The 15,220-nt window shown below is 32.8% G+C and overlaps 1 protein-coding gene across 2 annotated transcripts in view; it reads left to right on the plus strand.

Annotated features, from left to right (window-relative positions):
* Positions 1 to 609: 609 nt before the first annotated feature.
* The window catches only part of LOC149772676 (katanin p60 ATPase-containing subunit A-like 2), a 107,269-nt gene continuing 92,658 nt past the window's right edge, over positions 610 to 15,220 (plus strand). For both annotated transcript variants that reach the window (XM_089947499.1, XM_089947501.1), the window contains exon 1: positions 610 to 708. In XM_089947499.1, the coding sequence (XP_089803625.1) occupies positions 655 to 708 (54 nt within the window). In that variant the 5' untranslated portion in view covers positions 610 to 654. The remainder of the gene's footprint in view (positions 709 to 15,220) is intronic.

The following is a 15,220-nucleotide window of genomic DNA, read 5'->3' on the forward strand; positions in this document are numbered from 1 at the left end:
CTTAAGTAATCTTGTCTCATGCAAAAGGATATAATATGTGAAAAATACCGATACCCCAAGTTATAAGCTGTAATTAGACTTTAATTTGTTTAATAAAATAATCTTCTTTCGAGAAGACTTAATTACTTGTCACCATTCTTAGATGGCTGCCTTGATTGAATGAGCTTTGTCTAACAATAGTGTATAATGACGAAAATGTATACAAAACATGTATTAATGCTAAAGGCTTTCTTAATTTAAAATAGATTTAGTAACTTAAATCAACAACCATAATAATACAAATATTCTTTAGAACGATTCCTGCAAATAGCATTGATGAAAAACACACAAGAAACTTTGCGTGTAGAGTACCGTGTAATCGTTCTTTTCGCTTGCTCTGGAACTGCCTTTGATCATAATAACGTAGACGATTCTTCAGACATATTTTTTCTTACCGCATTAATTATGGATTTAATTATATTTCGTTAGCTTTTTATATTGTAATCAAAGTAATTAAGATAAATAGATGATATAAAAGATCATCACATAAAATATTTTACAATTCACGTTCGAGCGTTATTCTGCGTTGATAGACAAATCCGCCATGATTGTATATCCTCGCGACCAAACAATCATCATGTCGGTGACCAGTTGAACCTGAGAGCAACTACAAAAATGACAGAGTTGAGTTATCAGGCAATTCGCTCAGCAAATCAAGCGAGAGAGGCGGTAAGGAAATTAAACGATTGATTGTTTTTTTGTTTTTTTTTTTAACTTGCACTTAAAGACAAATTCTTAGTCTCTACGTTTAAGAAGGTGCCCGATTTTCACTCTCACCATTGTGACCATGGACCTATTGAAGCTATTCTCGCCGTGTATCAGTTATTGCCATAGCTTTATGGTCAGAATCTTGTAGATGAGTGCGAATGCTTTCCTTATTATAGTAAAAGTAACCCAGAAAACGATCTTTTTAAAGGGAATGTGCAATAAGTAAAAATTGGCGTGATATTTGCAGTATGGCGACAATTTTTTTTAGAGTATGTCCATGTGATCATGTAGGCGCATTTATTTATCTTAAATTAAATATTAATTGTTGTTATAAAATCATGCTAATATAGTTTAATTACTGTGTATTCAGTCCTGATTATTGTTGAATGCTCTTCCCGTAACTGTTATAAAGAAATTTCAGATGGAAATTATTGATCGTTACAGGCTACACCCATATATACTTTTTACCTTGGCGACCAAGTGGTTACTAGAAATATGTTCAAAATCCGAAATACACACTTAAATATACACCGAAATGCACAGTTATTTACATATTTTGGTTGCATTTATTGGTTTACACCCAATTAATATATTTGTAATTATTTTAAAAATTATTATTATAATATAAATTATAAGCAAAGCAAAACTTTGATTTAAGTGATTTTACTTTTACCAATTTCTGGTGCAATCCATGTAATGACATCACTCAGTTGTAGTTGATTTTACTCGCATGGATAGGTATGATAAATCATGAATCGGTCAGAACTTAAAATATAAGTGAGATTACGATTGTGAGAATCCAGAATGTAAATTTACATATTTTCAGTGGAAATATCAGAAACTTGCATGTTTTAAAGTTAATAAAGACATTACAGATTTACAAAATTAGGTAAAAGCTGTCCAGTCAAGTATGACTGAGTGACATCATTACTTGAATGGATCTGTAATTCGAAAAATGCAAATAATTCCTGTAAAAATCACAAAAAATAAAATTTATTGTTATTTTTAACATTTTTCAGGCACATAAAAATCATAATACATTTATGTTCCTAGTATTATCGTACAAAATATGCGTATTTTGATGTGTATTCAGTTTTTGAGTGTACTTTGGTGTTTTCAGTAACCCGTAGTCTTGTACTATACTAGGTAAAGAAAAGAGCACATCAGGTCTAATTGTCACAATAAAGGATACTTCGAATATTTGTTTACATGCATAGTTTTCATTGTGACATTACAGAGCATGACATTCAGTCCTGTTTGTACTGGATCACACCTTTAGATGACCTGATCCAAAAATGTCCACATATTTTAACATTGAATTTTGCTGTATGTGTTTCTTGGGGCATGTAAAGAATGTCCTTGCAAAGGAATATGGATGTATGAGGATGTGAATAAAGTGAATAATCACCATTTAATCATATGTGTAATTAAATTCTAAAAAAATGACACCTGTTACTGAAATAGTACTGAATGCATGCATGACCTATGTTACTTTCATGATAGGCCTACACTGTATATGTTATATTACTAACATTTATGTTTAGAAACCATGCCAAGAAAGCTCCAGTATACTTACTGTTTAATTTTTGTCAAGTTGTGTAAGTAAATAATGTGTGAGGCAATCCTCACAGTGAATGATTTTGTAATTTACAATTAGCATTTCTGCCAAAGTGTTGTTTATTCCATTATGACTTCTGATGGGATGCACTCTAAAGAGATCATGCTATTTCTGCAACAGTTGAGAAATACAGTGACGGTGTGTATTATGGTGTCAATGTAAACAAATATTACAACATGTGGGAAATGTTCTGTAAAGGCAGCACATTTAGTAAAAAAAAGTTAAAATTTGAATTAAGAAATTTCATTAAGATCTTTGCATGCCTGCGTTACAGTAGATCCATTAAATAATTCTTATGTTTCATTACATGACACAATTCTGGTAAACATAAACTGTATCTCTAAAAACCAACTTTTATGATTTGAAGGGATAACAGGGTTCATTAGCTTACCTTTATACATAAAGGCCAACCATTATGCTTTTGGCATAATCATAAGCTTTGTTAACCAAATTATGTTTTACGCTTGATTGTATATGGATTCTGCTTTTCTGGTACATTACAAAAATAAAGCAATCAAAAGTTGTGTTTGTCACTGATATTATGATCTTAATTCCACTCATAAAAATGTGAGAATATTCCAAAAAGAAAGACTGCTGCATGAAATTAGTGTAAGAGCTAATTTGTCCATCATAATCTACATATACTTTCCAAATTCTTTATTGCAACTGTATATAATCCTTTTCCTAGAAAAAAAGATGGGTTTCTTTAATTTGAAACTTTACCTTGCAGATTCATTGTATTGATAATCAAGTTGGGTAGTGGACCAGTCCAGATATTAAATGAAACAGGCTTTTATTCTTTGACTTGTGTATGAAAATTCTTAGAGCAGATGGGGTTTAAGCTTAAAAACATGTCCCATCAGAAAAGGGACAAATCAATATCACTTTACAAATTTGTAAAGTCAGATATGAGAGTGATGCAATACAGCATTTTGATAGAGCATTTCTTTATGTTCATTGCAGAAGTTTTGGACTACCATCATTCTGCAAAATGTAGACACAGACTAGTTAAAAGAATGTGGAATATAAATAGTTTTTCATTGTTTTGTGTTTTTGTATTCTGGTTCTAATCCACATAGATGTTGCCCATTTTTGCCAAATGTTTTGACCTGCAGATCCAGGTTAAAATTAAATATACATTTTACTGTAATTATGGCATGTTATATATTAACTGCAATGTTGTAGACTCACTGAAGTATAGGTAGTAATATTGCTACTATAATGTTTCGATTTCACCTTTTATGGTCAGATTATTATTTTGCCACTTATCAAGAATTATGCTTATACCACTTTCATAGCTGGAATGTACGTTTATATTATGAATCTAAGAACCCTTACAGAAACAAAACTCATGAGTTTGACAGTAGAGCTTTAATGTGTCCCCAGAAGTTGGATAACAATTTTGATTGAATAGCTTTAGTCATGGGAGCAAATCCTCTTATACTGTTCAAATTATGAAGCAGATGACTTATTAACATTGTACGTGGCATAATTTCTTGAATGAAAGGTAAAAGAAATGTGATTGGAATTGGATATGGTATGAATAGTATTAAATCATTTACTTATATCTATACTTGTAAGGAAATGCTCAGATACCATGGTTACATATGCATACTGCAATAATAGGACATGTCAGTGTATGCTGTGAGGAATTGTCTCTGCCAGTACAATTGTTTTACACTTTAAAACATCACCCCTAATAGTTATGATTGAGTGAGTTGGTTGACATCTAACCATAAGACGCAATTCCACATTGTTCTGTTTTAACCATTTCAATGGGAGAACTGGAGGTGAGTTTTCAAGAATATCATTCAACAGCCCATATGGACACTGTTGTATAACTTAGCTTCTTTATGTATAGATGAATTGACTCTTTATCTCTCACTATGGGATTCCAAGTGGTCCAAAGCACTCACTGCTTCAGATCATTGCCATCTCACCTCTGTCTGCATGGGTTTGAGTCTTGGTTTCGGCCAATGTGGGTATGTGAGAAAACTTGCCAGTAGCTTCTTGTGGGTCAGTGGTTCTTTCCAGGGTTTTCCCAGGTTCTTCCTCTACAATTTATATTGGGTGCCATGTGTAGTCTATCTTGTGCTGAAAATGGCATTGAACTCAACATCAGCAATAACAATCTCTCACTACAAATAATGTTCTTTATGCATTCAAGAACTACAAAGGTCAAAGGTCAAAGGTAAAACTCTCAGTTTTGAAGGAATTTTTGACAACTACCCTATATACTGACTTGAAAGATGAGTCCAGCTTCAGACTGCTCAGAACCAGACCTGCCATCACACAAAGCACTGGTAGATCTGAGTCTGTTCAGTTTGTTAGGAGTAATCAGTAGAAGAAGCAAGATAGACCCTGATCTGCAGGCACATTATGCTATGGCAGATCAGGATCTTTGTTGTTTGCAATTTGACTCAACTTATAAGCGAATATATACTGAGAAATGTTTATGCTTACAGTAAATTGAGATGGACCTTTTTAGTTTTGGGTACTTCATTAATTTTAATGATGAAGTGGAATTAACATGTTATGGAGCTCAACAGACTGCTCTGGTGGCCTAGTGGTTAGAGTGTCCTTCTCTGATGTGGGAGACTGCAGGTTCAAACCCCAGCTAAGTCATACCAAAGACTTATAAAAGTGGTACTAACAGCTGCCTCACTAGACACTCAGCATTAAGATGTTAGTATTAGGACTGGTTGGACTAGTGTCAGGATAATGTGACTGGGTGGTACATGATGCTACATGTCTGCAGCATGATGCCTCAGTCATAGACATCACTATAAACTGTTACACTAAAGACGTGTATCGATATGATTGAGAAATTGTTAAAGTTATGTCAGACATCTAAATCACAGACAAACACACACACACACATTTTTTGGGATTGTTTCCCTGTCTATTAGTAAATATGCATAAAAATAATTTGATTGTTTCAAATATTTTAATTTTGAAACCAATATTCCCATTTCAAAGCAAACACAATCATATATCCATTTCTAATCCAATGACTTAGCTAGTGTTAATCCTGGACCATGAATTTGGATTCCCAATTAATTTTGTTTCCCAAATACGTACCTCTTGGAAATCTGGACTAGCTCATCAGCCACATTAGAGATGCTTAATGTGTCTGTTTTTTTAAATTATGGATGCATAATATAGCAGTGATTCCCTGCAGAATTTTATTTTTAGTGTGAGGGTAATAACAAGGTACCATCACAAATTGTTTTTAGAGACATGTGTTACAGTAAAACCTGTCTTGTGAGACCACTGCTATGAAAGACCACCTGTCTAGAGAGACCAGGTTCTCCTTGCACAGATTTATTGGTTATATAGTGTTATGATATGTCATGAGAGACCACCTGTCTTGAGACACCATTAATTTTTGGCAGAAGGGGTGGTCTTTCAAGACAGGTTCTACTGAGTTATTTTTTGGAGAAAAAGTATAAAAGAAAGTACATATTTGCATAGTATTCTTTATTTACCTAATTTATATAACACTTTTTTTAATTAGTCCTTCAATGTAAATAACAGGTATTATTCTTTTGCACATAGCTCTATATTGTCATTTTAAGATCAGAGTCCTTCAGGGAAAGTCCAGCAGACTCTGTGATAGCTTGTTCCTCAATGCTCTCATGATCCTGTTCATGGTTTAAAATGACCTTTTGCTGCCTGGAAAATCAGAACAAAACATTGGATTAGATGGGTATATTAAAAATAATTAATTTAACTATGTTGATTTATGGTTATAGTTTAACTAGGTTACATTTCTCTCCAAGTACATTTTATTCTGGTTATGTCTTGACTTTTCCAGGGGATTATAGAAGATTTCATATTTTGATATTTATTTACATCGTAATAATAATAATAATAATAATGAGGACTTTGTATGGCGCCTAATCTTTAGAAGCTCTAAGCGCTTTACAACATTAGACAACACCTATAAGATTAAAAACATATATAATGATATGATTACAAACACAAACACCATGAAATTAGAAAACAAAGAAAAAACATGCTGAGAATATTTAAGGTAGGAAACATTATTAGGTCTTTATGTTGTTGTTGTTGTTGTTGTAGGGTTTAATGCCATTTTTCAGCACAAAATAGGCTATACATGGTGGCCAGTATTAATGGCAGAGGAAGAACCCAGCAAGACCCCAGAAAGAACCACCGACCCACGAGAAGCTACTGGCAAGCTTTCTCACATACCCACATTGGCAGAATCCGAGACTCGAACCCACACAGACAGAGGTGAGATGGCAGTGATCCGTAACGGAGAGCGCTTTAGACCACTCGGCCACTCGGGGCCCCTATATTAGGTCTTTAAGTTTGTTCTTGCAGTCAAAATAAGTGAGTTTTGAGAGCACTCTTGAATGTGATCACTAAGTCTTTGTGTCTAAGTTCAGTGGGCAATTCATTCCATGTTGCTGGGCCCTGGTATGCAAAAGAACGCTGTCCATATGACAGGAAAACTAAAACAATGACAGTCTCAAATATGTACAAAAAAATAATAGGATTGGTAACATACCTTGTTGGTGTTATCATACCCCTCCTCCCAAAAAAACAGAACATGGTTAAATTCTGAAAACAAAAGAAGAAAACAATATTAAGGGACGAGGATCATTTACTATCACAGTAGGAAAGATGGGAAGTGAAACGACTGTACCTTATGACAATCGATGTTGGGGAACTGAAGTAAAAACTTGCCTTTTAAGCAGATTTGTGCACAACTGTATGTAAAACAATAAATGCATTAGCAAACTTTTTGAGTTGAAGCTGAATTTAAAAAAACAAACCAACAAAAATAAACTTTGCTAGAAAATTATTTACATTAAATGTTAATCATTTAAGATTGCTTCCACCATTTAATCAAACAAAAATAAAAAATTTATAACGAGGAAATTGGACATAAAATACCTCATGATTACCTTGAACATACCAGTAGATTATTGTCAGATTTATAAAGATGGTTGATTTATTAAAAAAATACATTTATTATTCAAAATTTAAAAAAAATTGATTTAGAAATTATTGATTTATTAATGCTCTACTATGTTACATTGCTGTGAAGAAGACGTATACCAGATGTATATAACCACACCACTTTTAACATGTGATTGTATCTAGGCTCTGCTATCACAGTTCATTTTACTTAAAATTAATCGGGCTGTACTTGTTGATAATCCATTTCACAGATGTGACCAGTTTTATTATTCCTTTTAATTTGTTACTTCAGTCTTTATTCATTAAAAAGCCCCATGTGAACATTGAACCTGCCCTATGCAAGCATATAAAAGGATTAATTTTAACAAAGGTCATTGTGCATAAACTTTTTAATTTCAGTGTTTCAATGAACATGAAGTGCAGACCACCACCAGGAATTTATTTTCTTGATTGTGAGAGCCATACAAAATGGAGGTGGGGGGGGCATAGTTCCAAATTTTGTAATTATTTTGCCTGGTTATGGTTACCAAGTTGTTAATTTTATAGAAAAAAATGGAAGGGTTAAGGTGAATCTATAGAAGAAAGAAAAAATCTTTACATTCTTATATAAAAGAAATCAGTTATATGTCTGCCGTACATGTGGACTAATTTTTATCTGTTGAATATGTCTCATTAATTCACAGAATAATCTAGCTAGAATTTACTGTACCTAAATAATCATTTTAATAAGGCTGCAAGTAGAAAATGGTTTTCAGACTTTCTTTGATAAAGATCTTTAGTTAACTATTGAACACATACCAGCCAGTATATTTGTTGCTGTGTACACACTATTTAACAAGCCAAATAAATTTTAGCCATAGTACTTAACTGACTTTGTTGTATGTATCATTAATCTCTTAATAGTTGAGTGGAACAGTTTGCAATATGTTTACTGCAAGCTGTCGGGGGTTTAGTCCATTGTAACCATATTGTTCGCTGTACCCATATACCACATATTCTGGCTTATAAGTGAAGTAAAACTGCAAATAATGGAGATCCTGATCTGCAATAACAGCCAGCAGATCAGGGTCTATGTTGTTTGGTCTACTAATTACTCCTAATAGCATAGACCCAGATCTGACAGTGCATTATGCAGTGGCAGATATGGGTCTGTGCAGTTTGCCATTGGACTTATATTATAAGTGAGGATATATCGTATTTAACAAGCCAATTTTTTTAGGTGTAGTACTTGTGTGTGTTCTGGATTTTTAACGTAGCTTTTAATATTTTTCAATCTTATAGTTATGATGTCTGCATTGTGGCAGTTTATGTTGATGTCTATGACTGGGATATCATGCCACAGACATGTAGCAACATGTCCCACCCAGTCGCATTATTTTGACACCAGGCCATCCAGTCCTAGCACTAACCTCTTAGTGCTGAGTGCCAAGCGAGGCAGCTGCAAGTACCATTTTTATAGGTCTTTGGTATGACTCGGTTGGGATATGAACCCACAACCTTCCACATTCGAGGCGGATGCTCTAACCACTAGGCCACCAGAGCAATAGCTGTAGTACTTAACTAACTTTGTTTGCATTATTAGTCTCTTAATATTATACTGGTACAATTTGCAACATATTTATTGCAAGCTGTCGGGTTTAGTCTATTGTGAACCACACTGTTTTCTGAATCCATATCTTGGCTTGTAAGTCGAGTCAAACTGCAAACTACAAAGTTCATGATCTGCCATTGCAAAATGCGCCTGCAGATCAGGGTCAGTGTTGTTTGTTCTACTCATTACCCATAAACAAACTGCACAGAACAAGATCTGCCAGCACAGCAGATCTGGGTTTGTGCAGTTTGTGGTTGAACTTGATTAATAAAATGTTTGCTTTCAGTCAACATGTTATGGTGTCAGTATTTCAGAATATATGTTGATACTTTTAAAAGTTTAATTAATGCTGTAAGCTTGTCTTGAAATAAGTAATTATCATTAATGTTAAAATACAACATTAGTAAAGTTTTAACTTGCCATAAAACATTAATGATTATGAGAAACCACCTATCATAAACCCCTATTTTTCAAGGTCACTTAAAGCTCAAATATACTGGTACTTGAAATTAACCTATATTTACCAGAGATCTATAAAATATTTTACTGCATATTTTATTCTCTTGTTTGGAACTAATTGGTTTTTATAAATTTCTACAAGACATTTTATAAACTCCATGCATCTCAGCTTGTGATATCAAACAGAATCTTGATCATCAAGCTGTTTATCATACCTTTGAGAAATTATGAAGATGCTGAGTGTCCTAGATTAGGTAGTGTTAAGCTTTATTAGTGTGAATTCAGTCAAATTTTGTGAATATAAATTTTCATGATTGTGCCACAAATTGACATTTTCATTTGGACTTAAATTTTTAGATTGTGGAAAGCATCTGTTTGTTTCCATAGAAGAATCATAGTTCAGTTTTCATCATTAAATTTGTGGTTTTTAGCAACCAGGAAGTTTGTACCTCACAAAATATGCTGGTAATGAATTCCCAGCATACTTGGTTGTATTTTAGATGTATGTTCCAACTCCAAATTCTGAATCAATATTTTAGACTTGGTAAAATTTTAGTGAAGTTTTAGAAACTATTAAAGATAGATTGTTTGTTCTAGTGAACATTTATGAAATAGTTTTACCACTTTGTAACTGAAATAATGTAATCTAGGTACTATCAGCAGTTACAATTCATTTTATGTAAAAGTCCATCATGTTTCTTCTTTTTTGTAGTCACAGAGAGACATTTGTCCATGTGTTACACTTGTACATTCCTTTTTTTGTCCATTTGTCTTTTTCTTTTTCTGACTTTATTAATTCTAAGAAGACATCTTATGATTTTAGTACAAAATATGAAATATAAACATTTGAAAATAAATGCTGTAAATAATAACCAGTGCATATCAATGCAAATCATAATACAAGCATGCCATATTGTAATGTATCACAATAAATATTTTCTTGGTGGTACTCACCTCTATTATACTGACATGTTACAACAAGGCTGTCACAGTAGTGCATTAGAACATAAAATATAGTATATTTAATTATGTGCATTAGAACAAAAAAAAATATATTTAATTATGTGTACTAGAACACAAAAATCATATATTTAATTATGTGTATTAGAACACCAAAAATAGTATATTTAATTATGTGTATTGGAACACAAAAATAGTATATTTAATTATGTATTCTAGAACAAAAAATAGTATATTTAATTATGTGTATTAGAACTCAAAAATAGTATAATTAATTATGTGTATTAGAACACAAAAAATAGTGTATTTAATTATGTGTATTAGAACACCAAAAATAGTATATTTAATTATGTGTATTAGAACACCAAAAATAGTATATTAGTATATTTAATTATGTGTATTGGAACACAAAAATAGTATATTTAATTATGTGTATTAGAATACAAAAATAGTATATTTAATTATGTTTCAGAACAAAAAATAGTATATTTAATTATGTGTATTAGAACACAAAAATAGTATAGTTAATTATGTGTATTAGAACTCAAAAATAGTTTAATTAATTATGTGTATTAGAACACAAAAAATAGTGTATTTAATTATGTGTATTAGAACTCAAAAATAGTATAATTAATTATGTGTTTTAGAACACAAAAATGGTATATGTAGTTATGTGTATTAGAACACAAAAAATAGTATATTTAATTATGTGTATTAGAACACAAACATAGCTATTTCATTATGTGTATTAGAACACAAACATAGTGTATTTAATTATGTGTATTTGAACACAAAAATAGTATATTTAATTATCTGTATTAGTACACAAAAATAGTGTATTTAATTATGTGTATTTGAACACAAAAATAGTGTATTTAATTATGTGAAATCAAGAACTTAAGTGAAGTTTTTAAGAAGTAATGATCAAACAAACTTTAATGACATCCATGATTATATCCACATCACAAGAGAGTATGCAGTATACAGGGTAGCTTTATAATGAAGGTTACTGTAATCTAAAGACACAGCAAACCCGGATCTATCTTTGTGAAGACAGGTGGGAAAGAAGGCCTTATCAATGAACTTAGTGCCATTGAAAATGTCCTTTCTAAGGCTTGCTAAAAGCCACACAAATGATTACCCCACCCCAATGAATTCAAGTGTGATTTCCCTTAAAATTTATATTCTTGAGATTTTAACAGTTGGTGAAGATCAGTTTTAAGTAAATACATTATTGAAGAATGACCAACATAGTCAGTTATATGTAGTAACCAAAATTTAACATACATTCATCTTGAATGTGCTGTTAGTGCCTGAGGTTTTGTTTTCTAATTGAAAGAACTGTCCATGCAATTTTGATAATGAATGTCCAGGGCTAAATTTCATCCAAATTTGAAAAGAATGAATCATGATGACCACAGAAAAAAATATGGCTGGACTGATTGCGGTCTGTCATATTCCATAATTAGTCCGAGTCAGCTGTCAAAACAGCGATGACATAATGTTATAACTATTATGATAGCTGACTCATGTGACTAGGTCTTGTACTACTGCAACCAATGATGGCACTATACCTCAATTTCCATGATGTACTGAAAAAGTTATTTTGATTATTACAAAGGTTAATCGCAAGGATACTGATGTCGTTGTTTTTTCCATTTATATTACTGGTTAGGTGCTGTATCTAGCCAATGACACTGACAGAATGCATTTATATCACATGACTGTGATCATTTATCAGTACAGTGGCATGACTGACTCGGCACACTTGTGAATACATCTGCATAACTGAAAAATCATAATACCATGTTTTAAAGTTCTAGAATGTATCCCACCTGCTTCCCTCCCTTTCATCCCAATAATAGTTTGTATACCATATATCAGAAAATTGCATGACTACAACCCTGCCAGTGCTCTAGCAAGGAATTGCTTATAGAATAATACAAAAGAGGGCAACCTTTAGCAAAAATTACACTGTTTTATATTATTGTAGTCGAAGGAAGAGGCACTGTTTGGTACATAGTTGCATTTTAGTTTTAGATATTAAGTTTTTGATAAGATAGGATTTGATTCAGCAAATTAAATGTAGAATACCATCTTTTGGAAATCAGAAACGTATCAAAGCACACTCATAATTATATCTAAAGATAAATAAGCAGAAAAAAAGTGAAATAAATTGAAAACGACACAGTTTGAGCAAAGTACTTCAGAGATCTGGATATAGACAGAAGTGTTTGGTGGGGCAGAAGGACAGGCCAGAAAGCACTGATGGCAGAGTTGGAGATGGGAGAGGTGGCACCTCTCAGTTTCTTTTTAGCTGGAACACTGTCAGCAATGCTTGTTTAAGTGTTTACAGAAATACACTTGAATAAAAAATTAAGAAGTTACTGCCGTGGTCTTTGTTTTAATCCAGTTCAATTCATAGAAATTGTGTTCTGTAAAATTGAAAAATCTTTGCAGATTGAAAACACTTATCCTGTAGTGCATTCCAGGTAAAATACAACTTATTTTCCATTTGATTTTTTTAATGAAATATAGGTGAAATAAAACCTTTCATTTATTAATTTTGGATATTTAATAATGTCATGTGTTATAGCAGACGAAACCTAAATTTATCCAAGAATGACATCAAAATATGTCGAGTACAACTGCGCACAGTATAGATCCTGATCAGCAGTAGCATAATGCACCTGCAGATTAGGGTCAGTGTTATTTGTTCTACTGATTACTTCAAACCAACTGCATAGATCCAGATCTGCTGTCAAATGATGCACTGGCAGATCTAGGTCTATGTAGGTTGCTGTTGCAGTCATCTTATAAGCGAGTATATAAGGTGTATGGAGGGAGACGACATGCTTCACTAATTATGCAAATTCATAATACATGTAGTTGTAAGTTTTTAAGATTATTTCCATAAATGTGTACAAAAATGTTACTTTGTATCATTTTACATTTATGCATTTTTATTTTCCCTTCTCATTTCTTCCATTAAACATACAAGTCAACAGAGTGTTGTAGATCAGATTTTTATTCTTTATATTTCTCAAGAAATTTGGTGTCTTTTGTTTTTAATGTTCTTGTACATGAAGAAAATTACAAATTGTCATTTTGAATTATCTGTCAGTAACATAAAGAATTATTTGACCTTGACATTGTTTAATACTTACTAATGTACATAGCAGAGGTTGGTCACATGATTGCTTTGCAATACTCGTCTTTATTTATTTTGTCAAGTTTCTATATCAGAAAAAAAAAACAATATGCACATGCAAAGAGACTTATGACACATAATGTTATGCCATTTTAACATTACATGTGGACTTCTGATGTAAAGTGATTAAAGGAATAGCTGGAAATATCATTGGTATGATTCATCCTAAACTTGGCCATTGTATATCCAGATTTAGAATTCAGCTGAACCAAAGTAATCAGAAAATCAGTTGAGTGGTGGTCAGTTCAGGACCAACTCTGATTTTGGACAAATGCTCCAAAACATACTCCTGATTATCCAAGTTACATTCTGCAAATTTGACACATGTAGGTGTAATCAGTTTTGTATCTATGATCATCATTTTATTATCATAAGAAAGCTTGTCATCATCCATTGTTTTATGTTGTGTCCATTAAACGGATATTGCATGCTATCAACATGAGGGACACTTTTGTTTAACTTCTAGAAACATGCATGTAGCATTTACATTCATTATTCTTTTTTTTTACCTCAACAGAAAAAAATTACCATTTAACTTTTCATGGAGATAAGAATTAATTTCAAATAGCTATGTATTTAGTTAACCTTCGATCTATCTGAAATCACACATACTCAATAAAACTTTCCTTGCTAAAATCAATATCCATCATCAAACTATGATCTGCATATGTACCTTGATGATACAATTGGCAGTCTCATTCATTGGTCTCTAACTAATCTCGGTTTTAAAGTTGTTAATAACCTTAACATTTGGAAGAATTCTTCAGGGTTTATTCTAGTCTGCACACTTGTGCCATTGACCCTCTTTTACAACCTTTGGCACACAAAAGTTCACTCTGTCACTTCCATAGGGTGCATAAAAAAGACAGAAGTAAGTAAACATTAACCATAAATACAGTTTAAATTAGAATGAATGCAGTCCATCTCAAGCTTACTTAACAGAGTCCATCCCAAGCTTACTGAATCAAGTCCATCCCAAACTTACTGAAATGTAGTGCATCCATGCTTACTGAATTGAGTGCATCCAAGCTTGCTGAATAGAGTCCATTCCAACATTACTGAATCGAGTGCATCCAAGCTACTGACTATTGTGCATCCTTGTTTACCGAATAGAGTCCATCCCAAGCTTACTGAATCGAGTCCATCCCAAGCTTACTGAATCGAGTCCATCCCAAGCTTACTGAATTGAGTCCATCCCAAGCTTACTGAATAGAGTCCATTCCAACCTTACTGAATCGAGTGCATCCAAGCTACTGATTATTGTGCTTCCTTGTTTACCGAATTGAGTCCATCCCACGCTTTTTGAATCGAGTCCATACCAAGCTTACTGAATAGAGTCCATTCCAACCTTACTGAATCAAGTGCATCCAAGCTATTGATTATTGTGCATCCTTGTTTACCGAATAGAGTCCATCCCAAGCTTTTTGAATCAAGTCCATCCCAAGCTTACTGATTTGGTCCATCCCAAGCTTACTGAATCAAGTCCATCCCAAGCTTACTGAATCAAGTCCATCCCAAGCTTACTGTATCAAGTACATCCCAGGCTTACTGAATCGAGTACATCCCAAGCTTACTGAATCGAAGTCCATCCCAAGCTTACTGATTTGGTTCCATCCCAAGCTTACTGAATCGACTTCATCCCAAGCTTACTTATTTGATTCCATCCCAAGCTTACTGAATTGAG

Source organism: Sinohyriopsis cumingii, unplaced genomic scaffold (assembly GCF_028554795.1).
Source record: "Sinohyriopsis cumingii isolate HCF-2022 unplaced genomic scaffold, ASM2855479v2 utg001292l, whole genome shotgun sequence".
In the NCBI taxonomy this organism is placed as follows: domain Eukaryota; kingdom Metazoa; phylum Mollusca; class Bivalvia; order Unionida; family Unionidae; genus Sinohyriopsis; species Sinohyriopsis cumingii.